General features: G+C 33.7%; 1 protein-coding gene across 5 annotated transcripts in view; it reads left to right on the top strand.

Annotated features, from left to right (window-relative positions):
* The first annotated feature begins 1,210 nt into the window (after positions 1–1,210).
* Positions 1,211–17,684, top strand: part of LOC130046538 (uncharacterized) — a 248,343-nt gene continuing 231,869 nt past the window's right edge. The window contains exons 1-14 of one of the 5 annotated variants that reach the window (XM_056144041.1): positions 1,211–1,299; positions 1,678–1,746; positions 4,190–4,417; positions 4,710–4,780; positions 4,996–5,604; positions 5,712–5,732; positions 5,871–5,912; positions 6,299–6,319; positions 7,572–7,613; positions 9,186–9,227; positions 9,866–9,907; positions 11,071–11,091; positions 11,428–11,478; positions 11,703–11,732. In XM_056144041.1, coding sequence (XP_056000016.1) covers positions 5,004–5,604; positions 5,712–5,732; positions 5,871–5,912; positions 6,299–6,319; positions 7,572–7,613; positions 9,186–9,227; positions 9,866–9,907; positions 11,071–11,091; positions 11,428–11,478; positions 11,703–11,732 — 913 coding nt within the window. In that variant the 5' untranslated portion in view covers positions 1,211–1,299; positions 1,678–1,746; positions 4,190–4,417; positions 4,710–4,780; positions 4,996–5,003. The remainder of the gene's footprint in view (positions 1,300–1,677; positions 1,747–4,189; positions 4,418–4,709; positions 4,781–4,995; positions 5,605–5,711; positions 5,733–5,870; positions 5,913–6,298; positions 6,320–7,571; positions 7,614–9,185; positions 9,228–9,865; positions 9,908–11,070; positions 11,092–11,427; positions 11,479–11,702; positions 11,733–17,684) is intronic. The other 4 variants (XM_056144040.1, XM_056144039.1, XM_056144042.1 and 1 more) reach the window with 4 other exon arrangements.

The raw sequence follows: 17,684 nt of genomic DNA, 5'->3' as shown, positions 1-17,684 counted from the left end.
TTGTGTTTTTAAGGCTAGATTTTTTTCATCTTGATCACATCAGGTACAATGCCTTTAAACATCTTGATTTGTTCACTGAAAACACCATAATATATCATTTCAGCATTTAGATTTGTCGTTTGGATTTACTTTTAGTGAAGTCCTGGTCGCTGCTAAAATACGGAGCGGAAAACAGCAAATATTAATTCTATCATATGTAATAATGTTCTGAGGAGGACAGCATTTTGTAAAATCAAAAGGCTTAATCATGAACAAGGGAAACAGAAATTACAGAGAGAACAGGAAGTCATCCCCAGAATCCAATGTTTCATACACTTGATACTAATGCATATGTATTTTGAACCCATTAGCCTATAGCTTATTATGAAAATTTGATATAGGTTTTGGTCATATTTGGTGTAATCAAGAATATGAAGACGTATATTGTAATTTACTTATTTCCCAATAATTAAACAAAGAATTACTGATATTTTTGTGCAGAGTATTGTTGAACAAATCAACTCCTCACCAAAATGTAAAATTTATATGTACATTTATGACTATTTTTCATTGTAATTTTACTTGATGAAGGCTATACCACTTATAAAAAGCACATTAGTAGAATTAGAATGTCTTCGCATAATCTTGCCATTGAGAGTGGATGTCATTTTAATGTAGTATGAAATAATCGCTATTGTAAACTTTGTAATTTAGATATTGAGGGTGAATTTCATTTTCATCTGTTTTTAAACTTATACAATTATTAAGTGTAAAAAAAAAAATTCAAAGAGTTTTGTAATTTGGTAAAATATCTTTACTGTGCCTTTAATTTACGTAATGATTTACTTATAACATTCTCTGTCTATAAATTCACATCAATATTGTGCAACATACCATATAATGCCATGCAATTGTTAACTTCTTTATTATTTTTGTAAACATGTATGCCAGAAGACGTATGTCTTCAGCAGTACAGAATATATATAACACATATCTTTGTCATGCCCAATATGTATACTAGTACATAATACCTTTACACGTGTGTCATTCATCAGTTTTGCTAAATAGTACTGTGTTGTCAAATCCACAAGATAAAAAAACGAGCTGTTTATATATATATCTAATCATTTCACGTATCATGCATACATTATAAGCTACACACCACCACAATTTCGGCATTTAAACTTGCCTTAAGAAATTCCGTGACCGAAATTCAATATATATCGATCTGTTGTTCTATTGTCCTCTACCCTGCGTCATGTAGGAACCAGACAGAATGTCGTGAATGAATATCAGATATAGGGTGTTCTGCTTTTGACGGTAATTCTTTCTTTTCTTCACTGAGATCAAACTCACTTTTAACAATAATCTACGGGTGTAAGTTCAATATTCGACCTATCACCTGTTGGTACTGGTTGGGCTGCAGATTTAACTATTCGCAAGAGGTCAGCTGTAAAGGTTTGAATGGCAGACTTGAAACTATAATGTACAGTTATAACAGAGGCATATTTTATGCATCATTTTCTGAAGGAATTAACATATTACTACAAACTCAATACTGAATATAGAATTGATACTTTTTGTTTAAATTACATACAAAATGAAATGGCAGTGATTTGAGCATATTCTAAAAATAATGAAAACACACTTTGGAATAGCCCGTTACTAAATATAGTGGTTTACTCTGTCTATGTTTAGATTGTGTCCACGGTACCGGAGAAAACTGACGATATTGGATCTGGATGAAAGCCTGACGAGACATTCACGGTAAAGTTTAAAGTTGTTTACACCTCACGAATCGATCTCTAAGCCGCTACAATGTAGCCCCTGTTTGTTTACACTCGTATATTGTTGCGCACCTGTTCATATTTAGCACAATCTGACTAGTGGTATTCTTCTTAAAAAACTTACCCCCAAAAAGAAAGAATAGAAACTGACTAATCTGAATGACTTATAAGTGTGATCGGCGGGGAAATAAAATATGTTGGATAAATTATTGGTTCTATATTTTTTCACTGGGGCTAGAATGGAATAAAATCTAAGTACACACGATTCAGAATTCAGGTGGCCGTGGATACAATATGATGAAATAGATTAAAATCTATATAGATTTAAATAAATTTAAATAGATTCGAATAAAAATAGATAGGTTATATTTATTTTTAATTCAGAGTCCAAATAGGTCATCAGGAGAAGTACATACATAAGGAGACAGTTGTGGTCGACGGTCCTGAATTCGATAAGGTTATTGTGTACATCTCGTATATTCTAGCGAGGGTCGGTGTATTTTCGTATGCAAATCGTGCTACAGTTGGTTGGTTGTTTTATGTTCCGAAGAGAATTCTGCACGCATAATGAGACGACACAAGCTGTAGATGAAGTATTTGTACCATAAATTTAGGCCTACCCTTAGCGCTCATTATTCATCGAATAACAGGTTTTTAAAGCCTTTGATTATATCGAGCACAATGTTGTCCAAATTTCTCTTTTCTATAATAATTCTTTATTATACCAAAAGAAAATTATGCCCTAAAGGCAAAACTGGACATTACTGTGTTGATGGTGAAATTCATGAAAATCTGCAAAAACTATACGTTCTTTTTTTTTTACCCCATTTACCTGCATTGATCTCATCTTGACATGCTGAATATAATTTTTTATATTGAATTTATGAGACAGCAACACAAGAATACAACGATATCAGGCTTCAACCATGTGCAGTTTTTTGTGCACCGTAAATCGATGTTTATTATAAGTGGCAGATCTGTAGCTCTCTGATCTGTCCCAATATTTTGTCAGAGAGCTACAGTTCTTCAGCTAGAATAGGGGTTCAGTCAAAAAAGTCACTCTGAGGCAAAACTCTGGGGTAAAAATAAAAATATATGTGTGCGCTACGGTAATTTTGATATTATGTTCTGACCAATATTTTCATAGTGTTTGTGATAAACATTGTGATATAGATTGTATGTATTTGATACGATACGATATTCAGACAATGAGACTTAATTTTTCAACGCAATGACTATAAAATGTTCATACTCTACAGAATCAGTACAAAGTGTTTGGTAGTGTGAAATGGAAAATCGAGCTAGTGGGGACACTACAGCCCCCCTTCTGATTTTTTTCCGGCGATAATTTATCCGAAATGTGTGGATTCCCTGTCTATCTCATCCCAATTTCGATTATGTAATCGTTTCACGCTTTTGAAACTTTAGGGATTGGCGCTCTACCGGAATAATATCTTCTTTAAAATTTGCCTGAGGTATTGTCTCTTATTAAATTGATAAGCAGTATGTTTTCAATCTCCCTCCAGGTAAATTTTAAGGGAAGTGGAAGGAGCAATCTCTACCTATGTTTACGTCTTAGCTTTGATGCGGCCATGGCACAAAGTGGGCTCGAATTCACGACTTCCCGATCACGAAACGAATGACCTACCACTGAGCTACCACGACTCGTACTACGGTAGATTGGCAATCTCATCACTTCATTTTGTTTAAAATAAACGTCAAACGGGTAAACGATTTATGTTATCAAATTTTCACACGGAAATTACTTAAAGGCCCATTCGTTTCGTAATCAGGAGGTCGTGAATTCGAGTCCAGTTTGTGCCATGGCCGCATCAAAGCTAAGACCTAAACATAGGTAAAGATTGCTCCTTCACTCGGCAGTTAGAAATGAGAATCATGGGTCTTTCAGATCGGAGGTCCCTTGTTGTGGCAGGTATTGGCACATTAAAGAACCCTTACTGCCAAGGTCCACTTTCATCATATTGGAACCCGTCGTCGATTACCCACGGGTGCTTCTATTGGAGCGTGTGCGGAGTCAAAACCGTGGTTTGCGACGATGATTGGAACCACAATAAAAAAAAACAACTCCCGCTTCACGATCAACTAAATGCTTGAAATAATCCCCTACCGTTTCACCTTCTTCTTTTCACCTTCTTCGTCAGCATACATCCGTTTCGGAAGCTTAGTATTATTAGTGATTAGTAGCTATATATAGGAAAATCATGACGTCACAAAGGGACGTAATGCGTAGTTACATAAAGGGAAACGATCGGCTGTGTAATTCTGAGCCATAGGATATAAATAAAGTTCTTGCTTTCGTGGTTAACGCCTTGGCTGTATATTTCCATCAACATTTTTCGACCTCCCAGTTTATCCTCATCATCCATGAGAATGCACACTTTATTTTTCAATTGAATATTTAGACAAAATTGAATATGGAGACGTCACCATTACGGGTGAAGGACGGCAAAATTTAGACCAATGCTCGGCATTTACAGTCTTTGAGCAGGGAGGGATCTTTATCACCTGCTATGACACGGGGCACCGGAATTTGCCTCTTATAACAAGCAAGGGGTATCCTAATGAGGCTCTATTCTAATCCGGATTCAATAAGAATGACAACAAAAGTCAAGAGATCTATCCCTATCCCGGTAAATCAAAATCAAAAGTACCGGATTTTCAACTTCAAATTTCTTATGATTTTCGTATGAGTGAAAAATTCTCAAGAGAGATGTTAAACAAGATATAATCAATCAATCAATCTAATGATTTTACTCTAATTAACTTAATATTGAGGGTAAAATAATAAAGTAAATTTCATATATTTATGCACATGAATTTGAAATGAACAAAATTCGGTTATTTTTTGATTAATCAATCGAAAAAATGCATCTGAATAATCTGATCATCAATTAATTTGTTTTCCCGATTGCCCATCACTAGGTAAATATACTGAACTGGTGTTATATCACAGTCTTAATACACGGAAAGTGGCGGATCCAGCATTAAGGAAGGTAAGCTGGCTTCAAATTGAATGTAACATTATGAACAGATAGGCTGATTACAATTAACAGTGTATCTGTAACATGCACCCGGATATATGTCAGTGTTAGAAGTGTGACGTGCAAAGTCGGCTTTACTTTGATCTCAGAATTATACGTATGTATGTAGATATATGTTGTTGAACACCAAGGATGTCCAATTGTTCTTATTTTGATATCTGACGCAGACGGAGCGATGAGTGACGTCCCAGGACCCTCCACCGCTCCTTACTTCAGTCCCAAGAAAAAGACGGAGAATTTCTCCCGCCTCTGTCTGCTCATCATGACCATCTGTAGCGATTTGTTCAGGGACATCCTCAGTCGTTACATCAAACCAGCTGACCTGAGGTTAGAGCTAGATAACAACAGAACGAAGCTGGAGAAAATCATGAACGCTCAGCAAAAGGAACAGATTTATCCATCGTCTGGCACCACTACTCTCACCTCTAAAGATTTGGATATATCTATCTTGTACATCCTTTTAAGGAACATCTGCAAGATTCCAAAACATCAAAATGGATGGGGAAACCCCCCACAGGATACTGACACGCGTCTGGCGGCGTGTATAGAGCGAATCAGAATTCAGAGAAACTTGATTTCTGCGCACTCAGCCATTGGCGAAATAGAAGACACCGTGTTTCAAGACCACTGGGACAAGCTGAAGAACTCAATACTGGAAATTGAAAAACAGTTAATTGGTGGTGATATGTATGAACGGGGAGTAGACGAGTTGCTGTCGTGTGACCTTAATCCTACTAGAGCGGAGAAGTATGTGAAAGAATTCAAAAACATTCAAGGTAAAATGATTTGGTTCAAAGTGCGCATTTTTATGGATTTATGATATCGATATTTATTATCTAAGGTCTCTGGCTGTTTATTCAATAAATAAAATCACTATTTACAGGGCAACTACTGATTAAAAACGGTGAGAGCATACATATATATACATATAGATAAGTGTCTTAAAAGCAATTACATGTATATCGATCAGAAGAATTAATGCTGAAATCATTATTATACTTATCAAATATATATTTCTTGTTTGTGATTTTCATTCATACAGAAAAAATGGAAAACTTTGAGAGTTCCCTGAGAACAACAAAACGTAAGAGACACCTATGCACCAAACATCACAATATATAATCACTTAATATACGTCAGAAAGTAGACGTAGAATATACAATGTACGAATGTGCACTATGCCATAACACACGTCTATAGATCTAAAAAGTACTAACAAAACATAGGGATACCCAAATCATATTACAAAATGTATAAACCCTATTCCTGTATTTAATGAACTTTTGTATGACAATGCTCTTCTGTTTGAAAATTCTTATGAATCTAAATGAATAAACGAATTACTATTATTTTTTTCTGAAATGACAATTTTATCGGTTTTTTTACTTAAGGAAGACAGTTGATGATGTATATAAGGAAGTTGAAAAGAATGCTGTAGTTTAATATGAATTTTATGTTTTAACATTGCAGATCGTGTGGCTGTAAAACGAGGTAAAAAAAGCGTACAACTGCTGAAGGAATGTGCACATGATTTCGCTTAGCACGATTCTTTGACGACATAAAGTGATGTTGATCTACAACATTATAATTAGGGGATTGTAGATGATAAAGGTTATCTTAGCCTTTCAAAATCGGTATTAGCATTAACTGTGCAAGAATATTGATGTAACTCAGTTACAATTCGCATTTTGATAGAGATGACTTAGAACTGGATTTGTGACATCATAAACATGGCGTTTAGTTGACGATTTTGGTATTTGGACTATAAAGGCTATTTTCACATATTTTGTTTATCAGAAAACATCGACTGCAGGCCTGGACGAAGTAAAAACAGATATCATAAATTCATCTTTCCAGTACAATTTTGTCACAGTAATATTTTTTCAAGGCTGTGCTTTATGTTTACTGAAAGAAAATTTCACAAAAATGACCTTTCACAAAATTTGATAACCAATCAATGTCATAACTTTTGATGGAATATAAATTAAACGACAATAAAATTCAGAAACAAATCATGTGAAACTGCATTGAACATGATATTTACTATGCTATAAAAAGGTTTAATCTATCTAAACAGATATACACTATACAGTTTCAGATGAGCACAGAAAGGTTGTCATCATTTATACTTCATTATCTAAGGTTGATTGCAAACTGACAAAGATTACAAAATAAATACATGCAAGAAACCATTTGAACAACGTTCACATTTTTCTTTCTAATTATTCATGAAACATTCTTATGAGATTGAGTAGCAAAGTACTCCGTTACTAGCTTGAAAATACGGATGAATATTTAATTGCTGTTATAAAATTTAGAAATTCATTTCAAAACTAAAGATTATCTCCCTCACGCATAGCTCTTATCCTTAGACAAATTTGACTCCACTTTTTTTGCAATTTGTTTTCCCCTATAATAGCTCTAAAAATTCATTGTTATTTCGGATTTCAAACATTTCGGTTGGGCATCACTGAAGAGACATTATTTGTCGAAATGCGGATCTGGTGCATCAAAATTGGTATCGTATAAGTTTTCCATTGATCACTGTTCGTTATCTTCACCTTTCATTCATACGACAGAATGTTGTGTAAAAACTTCATCATGCCACAAAGGGAATTATGATATTCCAAAAATAGAATACGAGATTCTCATTGATGACCTACATCATATGATATCCTTTATAATTGCATGTTAATAACTCCACTGCAATTTTGTTCCTCCATATTTATTTCTTTTTACATAGAAAGAATGAACAAGTTTGAGAGTACCCTGAGGACATATGAAGGTAAGAAATTGTTAATGCATATTATGTAAGAACTACTAATATATAGATCATAAATTAGATGTCAGGCTACCAATGTACTGTAAATGATGACAGAAATTAACTAATGAAAAGGGGAAAAAAGTAAACTGTTCAACCTCATAATACCTATAACGAATACAAAATTAAGAGTTGAGGAAACACGGACCCCTGGAAATATCATGTGAGTGATCAGATGCCTAGGGTGAGTAATCGTCACCAACCAACCTGTCCGATCCGCATTGAGCCCTATATCTTGATCAGATCAACGGAGTAATCCGTAGTCAAAATCGGCGTGTAAAGAACGATCTAACAATTGTTATGAAACACGTCTGAGATCATTTGACCCAATGACAAGTTGTAATTGCAAACTAGATCGTTATAACGACGATATAGTATGTCAAATGTTGATTTTAAACGAGACTGTTGAAAACCTTGTAACATCAACTTGTCTGTCAGTAGCCTGCCTCGATTAAAAACTGATCATACGTAGAACAATCCCTTGGATATCGAATCATTTGAAAGACATAAACATCATATGCAGGTGATAATAAAATATTGCTACATATATAAATAAGAATTTGACGATGAAGAAGCTAAAGAAATGTTGTTTGTCATTAAGTTAAGCTGTTAGTTTGCCGCTAACATCTATGTTCAATAAAATATTTAAGTACAGAGCAAATATGGAAAACACCGTGATGTCTTATTTCGAGTTCACTGGGATATATTGAATTAACTTTCGAATGAACCTAATAATTGTTAGTAGATAAAACGTCGTCGATATATCTAAATGTCGAGTTGAAGGCCACAGGAAGATATTTTTCTTCTCATTTAGAAGTTTTTGAATGAACTCTGTCTCACAAGAATGTAAAACAGGTCAGCTAATAAAGGAACACAATTCGTGCCCATGAGAATTCCAACAGACAGTTGGAAGATCTAACCACCAAAGTCTATGAAGATATTGTCAAAAAGGAACTCCAGCATTCTTTTAATATCACATTCAGAGTTCTTGAGTGTAGAATTAGAGTGGTGTTTAACAAAGTAAATTTTTGAATGAATGGTCACCAGATATGAATATTTCCTCTTTTTTTTTTTTTGTAAAGCGTAACAATATTTATTGATTGGAGTCAAAAGTTAAAAAGAGAATGTGTTTTAATGAAGTCTAAATGTATGCTGTTGTTTATTTTGGCTTTGCTTTCACAATTTTGCAGGTCAATTAGCTGTCAAACGAGGCAAGAAGATTGCAAAATTCTCTAATAGTATAGCATTTAGAACGAGAAGTCATGTAAATGCAAAGGTTTCATAAATATATAGATTCATCAAATTTCATAACCAAACAAAATTAATATATAATAGAAACTGTTTGAACAATTATGATGTTTTTCTTGATTATGAATGTTTTCTGAAACATGTTCAGATGACATAATCCGGGATTAACACTGAAACATATAACGAAAAATGTTTCAAGAATGTATTATATGTTTCAAAATCGCCATCATCAGATGGTGTCAATGACAATGACATGTTTGATTTATCTACTGAGAACTGCTTTTTAAGCTCGCCTGGACAAATTAGAGGGACGGATGTCAGCATACCACAGTAAGATGGAGGGTATTTTTTTTTTGGATAAAACATAATTTCATGACCCATGTTATGGTCTCCCTTAGATAGCTATTATCATCTTATTGAAATCAAAGATTTGAGATTGATCACTGTTCTTTATCCTAACCTTTGATATGACTTACAAACTATCTATCTATATCTATTCTTTAATATTGATGAACATATTACGAACTTGAATATTGAAATAGCATAAGATATCGTTTTATAATCTTTACCTCTTTCTTTCAATGTATTTATCAAACAAATTTAAAGTTTTAGGTTTAATCTATCTAAACAGATATACACTATAAAGTTTCAGATGAGCACAGAAAGGTTGTCGCCATTCATACCTCTTTATCTAAGGTTGATTGCAAACTGACAAAGATTACAAAATAAATACATGATAGAAACCATTTGAACAACGTTCACATTTTCTCTCTAATTATTCATGAAACATATTCATACGACAAAATGTTGTGTAAAAACTTCATCATGTAACAAAGGAAATTATGATATTCCAAAAATAGAATGCGAGATTCTTACTGATGACCTACATCATATGGTATCCTTTTTAATTGCATGTTAATAACTCCACTGCAATTTTGTTAATTCACTCTATATTTCTTTTTATATAGAAAGAATGAAAAGGTTTGAGAGTACCCAGAGGACACATGGACGTAAGAAATTGTTAATGCATTTTATGTCGGAACTACTAATATACATGTATAGATCAGAAATTAGATGTCGGGCTACCAATGTACTGTAAATGATGACAGAAATTAACTAATGAAAAGGTGAAGAAAGTAAACTGTTCAATCTCATAAATCCTATAACGAATACAAAATTAAGAATTGAGCAAACACGGATCCCTGGACATATCAGAGGTATGATCCGATGCCTAGGGGGAGTAATCATAACGGACCAACCAGTCACATCCGCCTTGAGTCCTATATCTTGATCGGATCAACGGAGTAATCCATAATCTAAATCGGTGTGTACAGAACGATCTAACAATTGGTATGAAAAACGTCTGACAGCATTTGACCCAATGACAGGTTGTATTGGCAAACTAGATCGTTATAACGACGATATAGTACACTGTAATTAAAATTCTAACTTTAAATGAGACTGTTAACACCCCTGTAGTATCAACTTGTTTGTCAGTAGCCTGCCTCGATTTACAAACTGATCATACGCAGCTGAGAGACATAAACACCATTTGCAGGCGATGATGAATTATTGCTACATCAATATGGAGAACTCGCGACGGAGAAGCATATATCATCCCGTTTGTCATAAAATTGAGTTGTTAGTTTGCCGTTAACATTGATGTTCAATAAAATATGTACAGTAATATACGAAGCAGATATGGAAGACTCTGTGATGTCTTTTATTTCAAGTTCACTTAGATATATCGAATGGACGTTTGAATGAAAATGGGATTTTGTTCTTCTCATGTAGAAACTTTTGAATAAATTCTGCCTCATCAGGGTATATAAACAGGTCGACAGGTAAACGGACACAATTAGTGCCCATGATAATTCCAACAGACTGTTGAAAGACCTAATCACCAAAGATTACGAAGATATTGTCAATGAAGAACATATTTTTATTTCAACTTCAGAATATTTGTGCACAGAATCAGAGTGGTGTTTAACAAAATATATTTTTGAATGGCTGATTGCTACATATCAATATATCCTTGTCCATTTTTTTTAAGAATATATTTTAAAACGTCACAATGTTTATTGATCCGAGTGAAATAAAATTTAGAATGTATTCTAACAAAGTCTAAATGTATAATGTGGTTTATTTCGGTATTGCTTCCGTAATATTGCAGGTCCATCAGCTGCCAAACGAGGTAAGACGTTTTAAGAAATGTTTGCTTATACTTTTTCTAATAGTGTAGCATTTCATTTACAACAAGATATGATGTAATTGCAAAAGTTTCTTAATTAGAGATTTACCAAGCTTATAATCAAACAAAAATAATATCTAATAGAGAACGCTAAAAGAATTATGACATTTTTCGTGACAATTAATGATTGCTGGCATGAATGTTTGTTGAAAGAACATAATATGTGATCAACACTGAAGATCGATTTGAAAAGTGTAATATGAGTTCTACAGTCGCCATCATCAGATGGTGTCAATCACAATCACCTGTTTGATTTATTCTTTGTGGACTGCTTTTAAGCTCGCCTGGACAACTTAGAGGGACCGCAGTCATCAAGCAGTCAGATTAGGGGTACATGTTCCTTTGAATAAAACATAATTTTATTACTCATGTTATGTTCTCTTTTCTATAATTATAATCATCTCATTCAAATCAAAGATTAGTATTGATTATCATTCTTTACATTTGACAAGAATGCACTGTATGTTTTCCATGATATTGATGGACATATAACGAATTTGAATATTGAAATAGAATTTTGTACCGTGTTGTAATCTTTACCTTTTGTTTTCAAGGTATTCATGAAACGATGACAATCATGCAGGGTAAGTAGCCAACTTCTCTACATTCACTCATCTAAATACTATTTGAATCACAAACCTCATGATCAGAGTTTGAAGATCATGTTATAGATAAAAAGGAATGTTATGTCTATATAAAGAGCAGCAGTGCTACGTCCATGCATAGTAATCAACCTTCCAAGGTACAACGAAGAGGTGAAGATAACGATCAGCGATCAGTCTCATGAGTGCTTTTATCCCCCTACCCCCCCCCCCCCCCCCACACTCCTCCAGAAATTTGAAAGTTGACATACTGCATGTATGGTAAAGTCACAACCCCTAACACTCATAGGAATGAAACAGTTAAGATAACCAAAGCCGAATCCAAGATTTGCTTACCGGAAAGGGGATGGGACTTAGAGCCAGTTGATGGCATCATTGCCTAAAATTTCTTGAGACAGAATAACTGGTGCAATATCTGATCCCAAGCTCTTAAATCACGCAGGGAAATTGGGTTAAGAGCAAGCCCATTTACTAATTCAACATTTTAGTCCATCATTTGGCATATTCTTCGATAGGAGTCAAAGTAGAGAAGACGTCCTGTCTTCAATTGAAAGACTGGGGTTCTCTGAATGTAGGACTTTCCAAACTACATGATATCAGGTCCTCATTTTACAACTATATCGAAATATTCAGTATTGACATGTCCAGTTGTACTGTAGTTAAAAAAGGAACACGTAGGTGGTTTATATATCAAGGCACTGTCAAGTTTATTTGCTCATTTTTGTAATTAAAAAGTTTGAATGCAATTATAGTCAACGTCTATATGAAAAGGTGAAGATAACAGAGATCAAAAGTTATGGCCAAGGTGAAAGGTTTGCGAACTAACAGACGGACTACAGGGGCATACAATGAAATGAGAAAAACATGCAGTTTTGTTACTGTATGTAAACTACAACAACAAATACAAGTCTGAAACTTTTACCAAAGACAGGGGTTTTTGAAGTCGACGTAAAGAAATGTGCTGTTGTAGGCTATATTTTTGGTTGTATGTTATTCCTAAAAATGGCTTGCGTTTAATTCTATGGCAGATATTGTTATTTCTTTAGCACTTTATGTTTCCGTTGTCATACAGGTATGGAACACGTGCAGTATATAGTATTTGGAATATAGGTTACAATTCCTGAATGATACCTCTTGATTTTATATTTGTATCAATTCCATTTCATAATGAAAGGTTTATTTACAATTTCAATTTAACTAAATTTTATGACAAATAATAAGAAAATAGAATGTTACATACGTTTGGGACTTGAATGTAGAGCTCTATATCGTTGACTGAGAGTTTGTAATGTAATTTAAGATCAAATATGAAAATTAATAATTTATATTCAAAGTTCACATTCATTAATGGGCATGTTTGTGTGATTGCATGTATACTTCGCTTGAGGTAAGCGGTGGACTTTCTATGTTGATTTGTTTTGAACAGTCTTTCGAAGATTTTACATCGATATTTTTGTACCCATGGTGTTTGAATACCGACGGGTATACTGAAAAATGGTCATATGTGACATGTTACTTACATACCGAAAACCTTTATGTGTTCGTGACAACTTGTTCAAATCGATCGCGTCGATTTCGTATCGATATTTTTTGTCTTCTAAATTTGGGATCCCATGAGAAGAGGTACATGGCCGCTCCATCTTCGACCTGATGCTATAATTGAATACAGCACACTACGACATTTTCAAGATTATACAATAAATACTTAAGAGCTTGTCTACGAGAAAACCATGCAAATATATAAAAATGAAGGAAATGGTGGTCATCAATATCATTTCTAATCATTTATATCATTGGAGTATATGTTTGGAATAATTATAATTTGAGGTCAATTTATTGATAAGTCGTTTCTATTTTTAGTAACAGCGCATTCTGTATTTACGCGTGGATTAATCTTTGAACACAAGAAAAATCCTTAAATATTAGGGTTTTAATTTTTCAAAAATGCAAATCAATTCTGAAGGCTTATGAAAAGAATGGATTTTTTATGATATTTCCATGTAAACCACTTATGGAGAAATCATGTTTGATATCATAAGTGTCCGTATAGAGATTACATGGAGCCCGTAATTTGGCGTTGTGCCAAACTTTTTTCATTTTGTGTTATATGATCAATTTTGAAATGGGTGTTGCTGCAAAAGTAACGCTTAAATTTCTTTAAAAGTGTATAATACTTTGATATCAAATCCTTGTCTGTAAAATATAAAAAATTGTACTTTGGACTTTTGGCCGTTCATTTGTAATTAAAATTTAAAAACTGACAAAAATGAATATGTTTAAGCATTTAAAATTATCTTTTAAAAGATTAAAGATTTAAAATTTGTGATATTAGATGCATAAATTGTTTGGAAATTTAATTTTATTTATAGATTTATCATTTTCTAATAAATAAATCCCAGTAATCTACTATTTTATATGAAAAAGGGGGTCTTTTAATGAAATAGACCTGTTGCTGGAATTACCTCCCCTTTGATGCACTCTTCATACGTAGAAGGTACAAAATGATAGCAATATTATGGAATGTTATGATTCCAACTTGAAATGGGATTTGAGAATTTGTACATCATGTTTATGTGATATCAGTGAAAGACATAACAGTATTTGTGAATGTAATCCAGAAATTTCTAAATATTGGCAGGGTTTAAAAAGTATCCGGTACTTCGTCCTTTTATACTGCAAACTAGTACCAGTGGTCAGGCATGGCATTTTGTCATTGAAGAATTGAAAGCATTCTTTCCTTGATAATTCATGCATTAACCGAGAATGCTTAGATGTTATATGGAGGAAATCAAAGAAAATATGTATCTATAGTCAGTCCAGATGGAGCATGTGAGGATCTAGTGCAGCCCCCCTCCCCGAATTTGCAAAATGTATTTACCACCATGATTGATAACAATTTTTTCTTATTAGTTTACATATATGCACTAAGTAATGAGGACAGGAAAAAATAAGAAAAGTGTAAAATAAAAATGCATAAAGTGAACTCAAAGAATGTATAATGTAACAGTTTGCTCGGTATCTTTCTTCTTCAGTGCTCAATGTAACAATATGACATACTTGATGCTTAATCATAGGTTACGATTCAACATGCGAAAATTTACACCTTTCTCTATTTTACCAACAACAAATATATAGATATTGTAAACTGATGGTATGACGTATATGTATATGCTAATGTAGTTTCTTAAAGTCAATGATGTAGGTAGAGTTTGGATCGTCACTATACTTTGTTAATCATGAGAAATTGATCGGGAAAAAATTTGGAAAAATCATTTATCTGACAGGGAAACCGAAGATTATTTCGATCAGGTCTCTTTAGCTAAATCAGCCCCCCCCCTCCCTCTACTTTTTTATGGCAATCAATAAACAATTGAAATGGAATCTTGAACTGATGAATTAAATCCTTGGACTCCCCCCCCATTATTATCATTATCAAGGATTTTGAGCTTCGGGTTGTGGTAAAAGTAATTTTTAGGGAGGTTGGGGGGTTCTATAAAAAAAATTGTCACCCGCACACACCCTCCGCCCTGGTGATGAGTGCCAACTACGGGGCCTCTCCACCTACACTGTACGTGTTTAGACAGGACAGACTATACCAGCCGGGTCAGGTATAAACAATACATTTCATTACAAATTATATTACAAGCGAACTTCTTTACTTTTGTGCGAATTCGGACGTTATTATTATCTGACTTTCATCTTCGGTGCAATTTATGTGATTACTATCAGTTGGTATTTAAGCTATATTTCATTTGTACGTGTAATGGTGTTGGGAGTGGAGTGCGAATGCAAAGAATATTTCTGTATTTAGATATATTCAACATTATTGATTATTTTATGATTTTAACAAGATCATTCACTATCTAAGAGTATTTTACCATTACCACCCCTCTCCTCTCAATATAATGTTTATAATCATTAATTTCCGGTATTGAATATGGCTGCTTCGAACCCTTTCGCATGGATTTAGAATGTAGAATAATATGCTACATGTAAGAATAAAAAACAAAAGAAAGACAAGAAAAGAACATGCACATTCCTTTTAGCTCACCGGGACAACTATCCGGAGAGCTGCATGTATTGTAATGACCCCAGTGTTGGCGTCGGCGCCACTTTAAGGAAACATTTTAACCTGGGTTATATCTTCTAAACCAAGGGGGTAGGGTTTTGATATATCCCTTATTGATTCCCCATGAAGAGACCTTTGATGTGGTACCAAGACTTTCGACCTTGTGATCTTGACCTATTTTTTAAAAACCTTCAACCTGGGCTATGTCTTTTGAACCAATAGGGATAAGGCTTTGATATTATACATATATAGATGCCTCATGAAGAGACCTTTGTTTTGGTTTGACCTAACGACCTTTGCCTTGAACTTTGACGTACTGTTCAAAAACTTTATCTTGGTTATATCTTTTGAACCAAGAGTGATAGATCTTTGATGTTTCAAACATAGATGCCATTTCTTTTGTTACCAGAACTGTCAACGTCGACCTTGGACTTTGACCTATTTTTCAAAAACTTTTAACCTTTTGAACAAACGGTTAGGTACAGTCATCTGACAACTCTTGTTTATATGTACATATTAAGCATGCTATTTAATTGTTTAAGGGTTGCTGCTCAATTTTTTTCTGGGTACTTCATTTGTTAAAGTTTGATGACATCTAAAAATTCCTAACTACAAAGTACTTTTTATCTAATATATTGTACCTGACAACTTCATATGACGTGTTAACTGTCCCGAGGAAAAGATAAAGCTTTGGGGTATTATACTGTGGATATTTATTAAGTTCTGTCTTCACACAAGTTTTACCTTTGAACTTAAAGCACGTCAGTCTTTAAATTGGTCTAAATGTTACTATGGCAACAATTTTATTTGTTTTAGAATATCAATATTGTGACTCTCATACAACTTTTCAAAAGTTACATTGCTGTCTGGCTTAGTATTTGCGATTAAGTTTCATTATTTCAGAATGTTTTCAATAACCAGTCAGATTTTAAAAAAAAATAGATTTATCCTCTATTGTATCCATGGGAAAAGCAAATCTATGAAGAAATATGATCCAATTGCTTGTGGTATATTTAAGTCTCTGTAGGACCACAGTGTAAACTAGTCATTTGTACTAATCGTGCTATCCTGTCTAAATAAAAAAAATATTATATATAGCATAATATAAATTGGCATGAAATTTGTTTTTTAAAATTGCATTTTAAAAGTACACAAATATCAATTTTGTTAAATAACAACTATTCATACGATGCATATTATTTTTTTAGAAACGTTATTTTTTCAAATTTTGCAATTTTTCACCATGGCAACCAGGACCCATAGCAACAAAAAATGATTGATACATACTTCTGGTCATCTGATGTGAAATCATAAAATTATACAGGGTGATCCAAAACATATGTTACACTTTTAAACTGTTATAAAATTTTAATACCGTAAGTTACAATTATGAAATTTACAACATATAACAAAAAGGATTTAATTTTTTTGTCAATGCATACATTTGTCACAGCTTCCTTATTAATCACCAAAAACTTTCTTCGGAATATGTCATTTTACAACATATGTTCCAAATGACGTCCCTTTGTCTTTAACATTATTTGAACACGATTTCTGAAGGTTTTTTTTACCACAGCTTTACATGTTTCAACAGAGATTGATCTTATTTCTCGTGTAATTGCAGTTTTTAAGTCTTCTGTTGTTTGTGGGGAAGGAGAGTACACTCTGTCTTTTAGATAACCCCACAAGAAGAAATCAAGGGGGTTCAGATCGGGGGAGTGCGGTGGCCAAACATTGCGGTACGATAAGAAATGTATTGATCACCAAACGTGTTGTCAAGCCACTGAAGAACACAACCTGCAGTGTGTGGCGTAGCACCGTCCTGTTGAAACCACACATTATCGACATTTACAACTTTTCGTCTA

The sequence above is a fragment of the Ostrea edulis genome, chromosome 7 (genome assembly GCF_947568905.1).
Source record: "Ostrea edulis chromosome 7, xbOstEdul1.1, whole genome shotgun sequence".
NCBI lineage: Eukaryota > Metazoa > Mollusca > Bivalvia > Ostreida > Ostreidae > Ostrea > Ostrea edulis.
The sequence above is the reverse complement of the archived record's forward strand: the minus strand, read 5'-3'. Positions and strand labels throughout refer to the sequence as shown.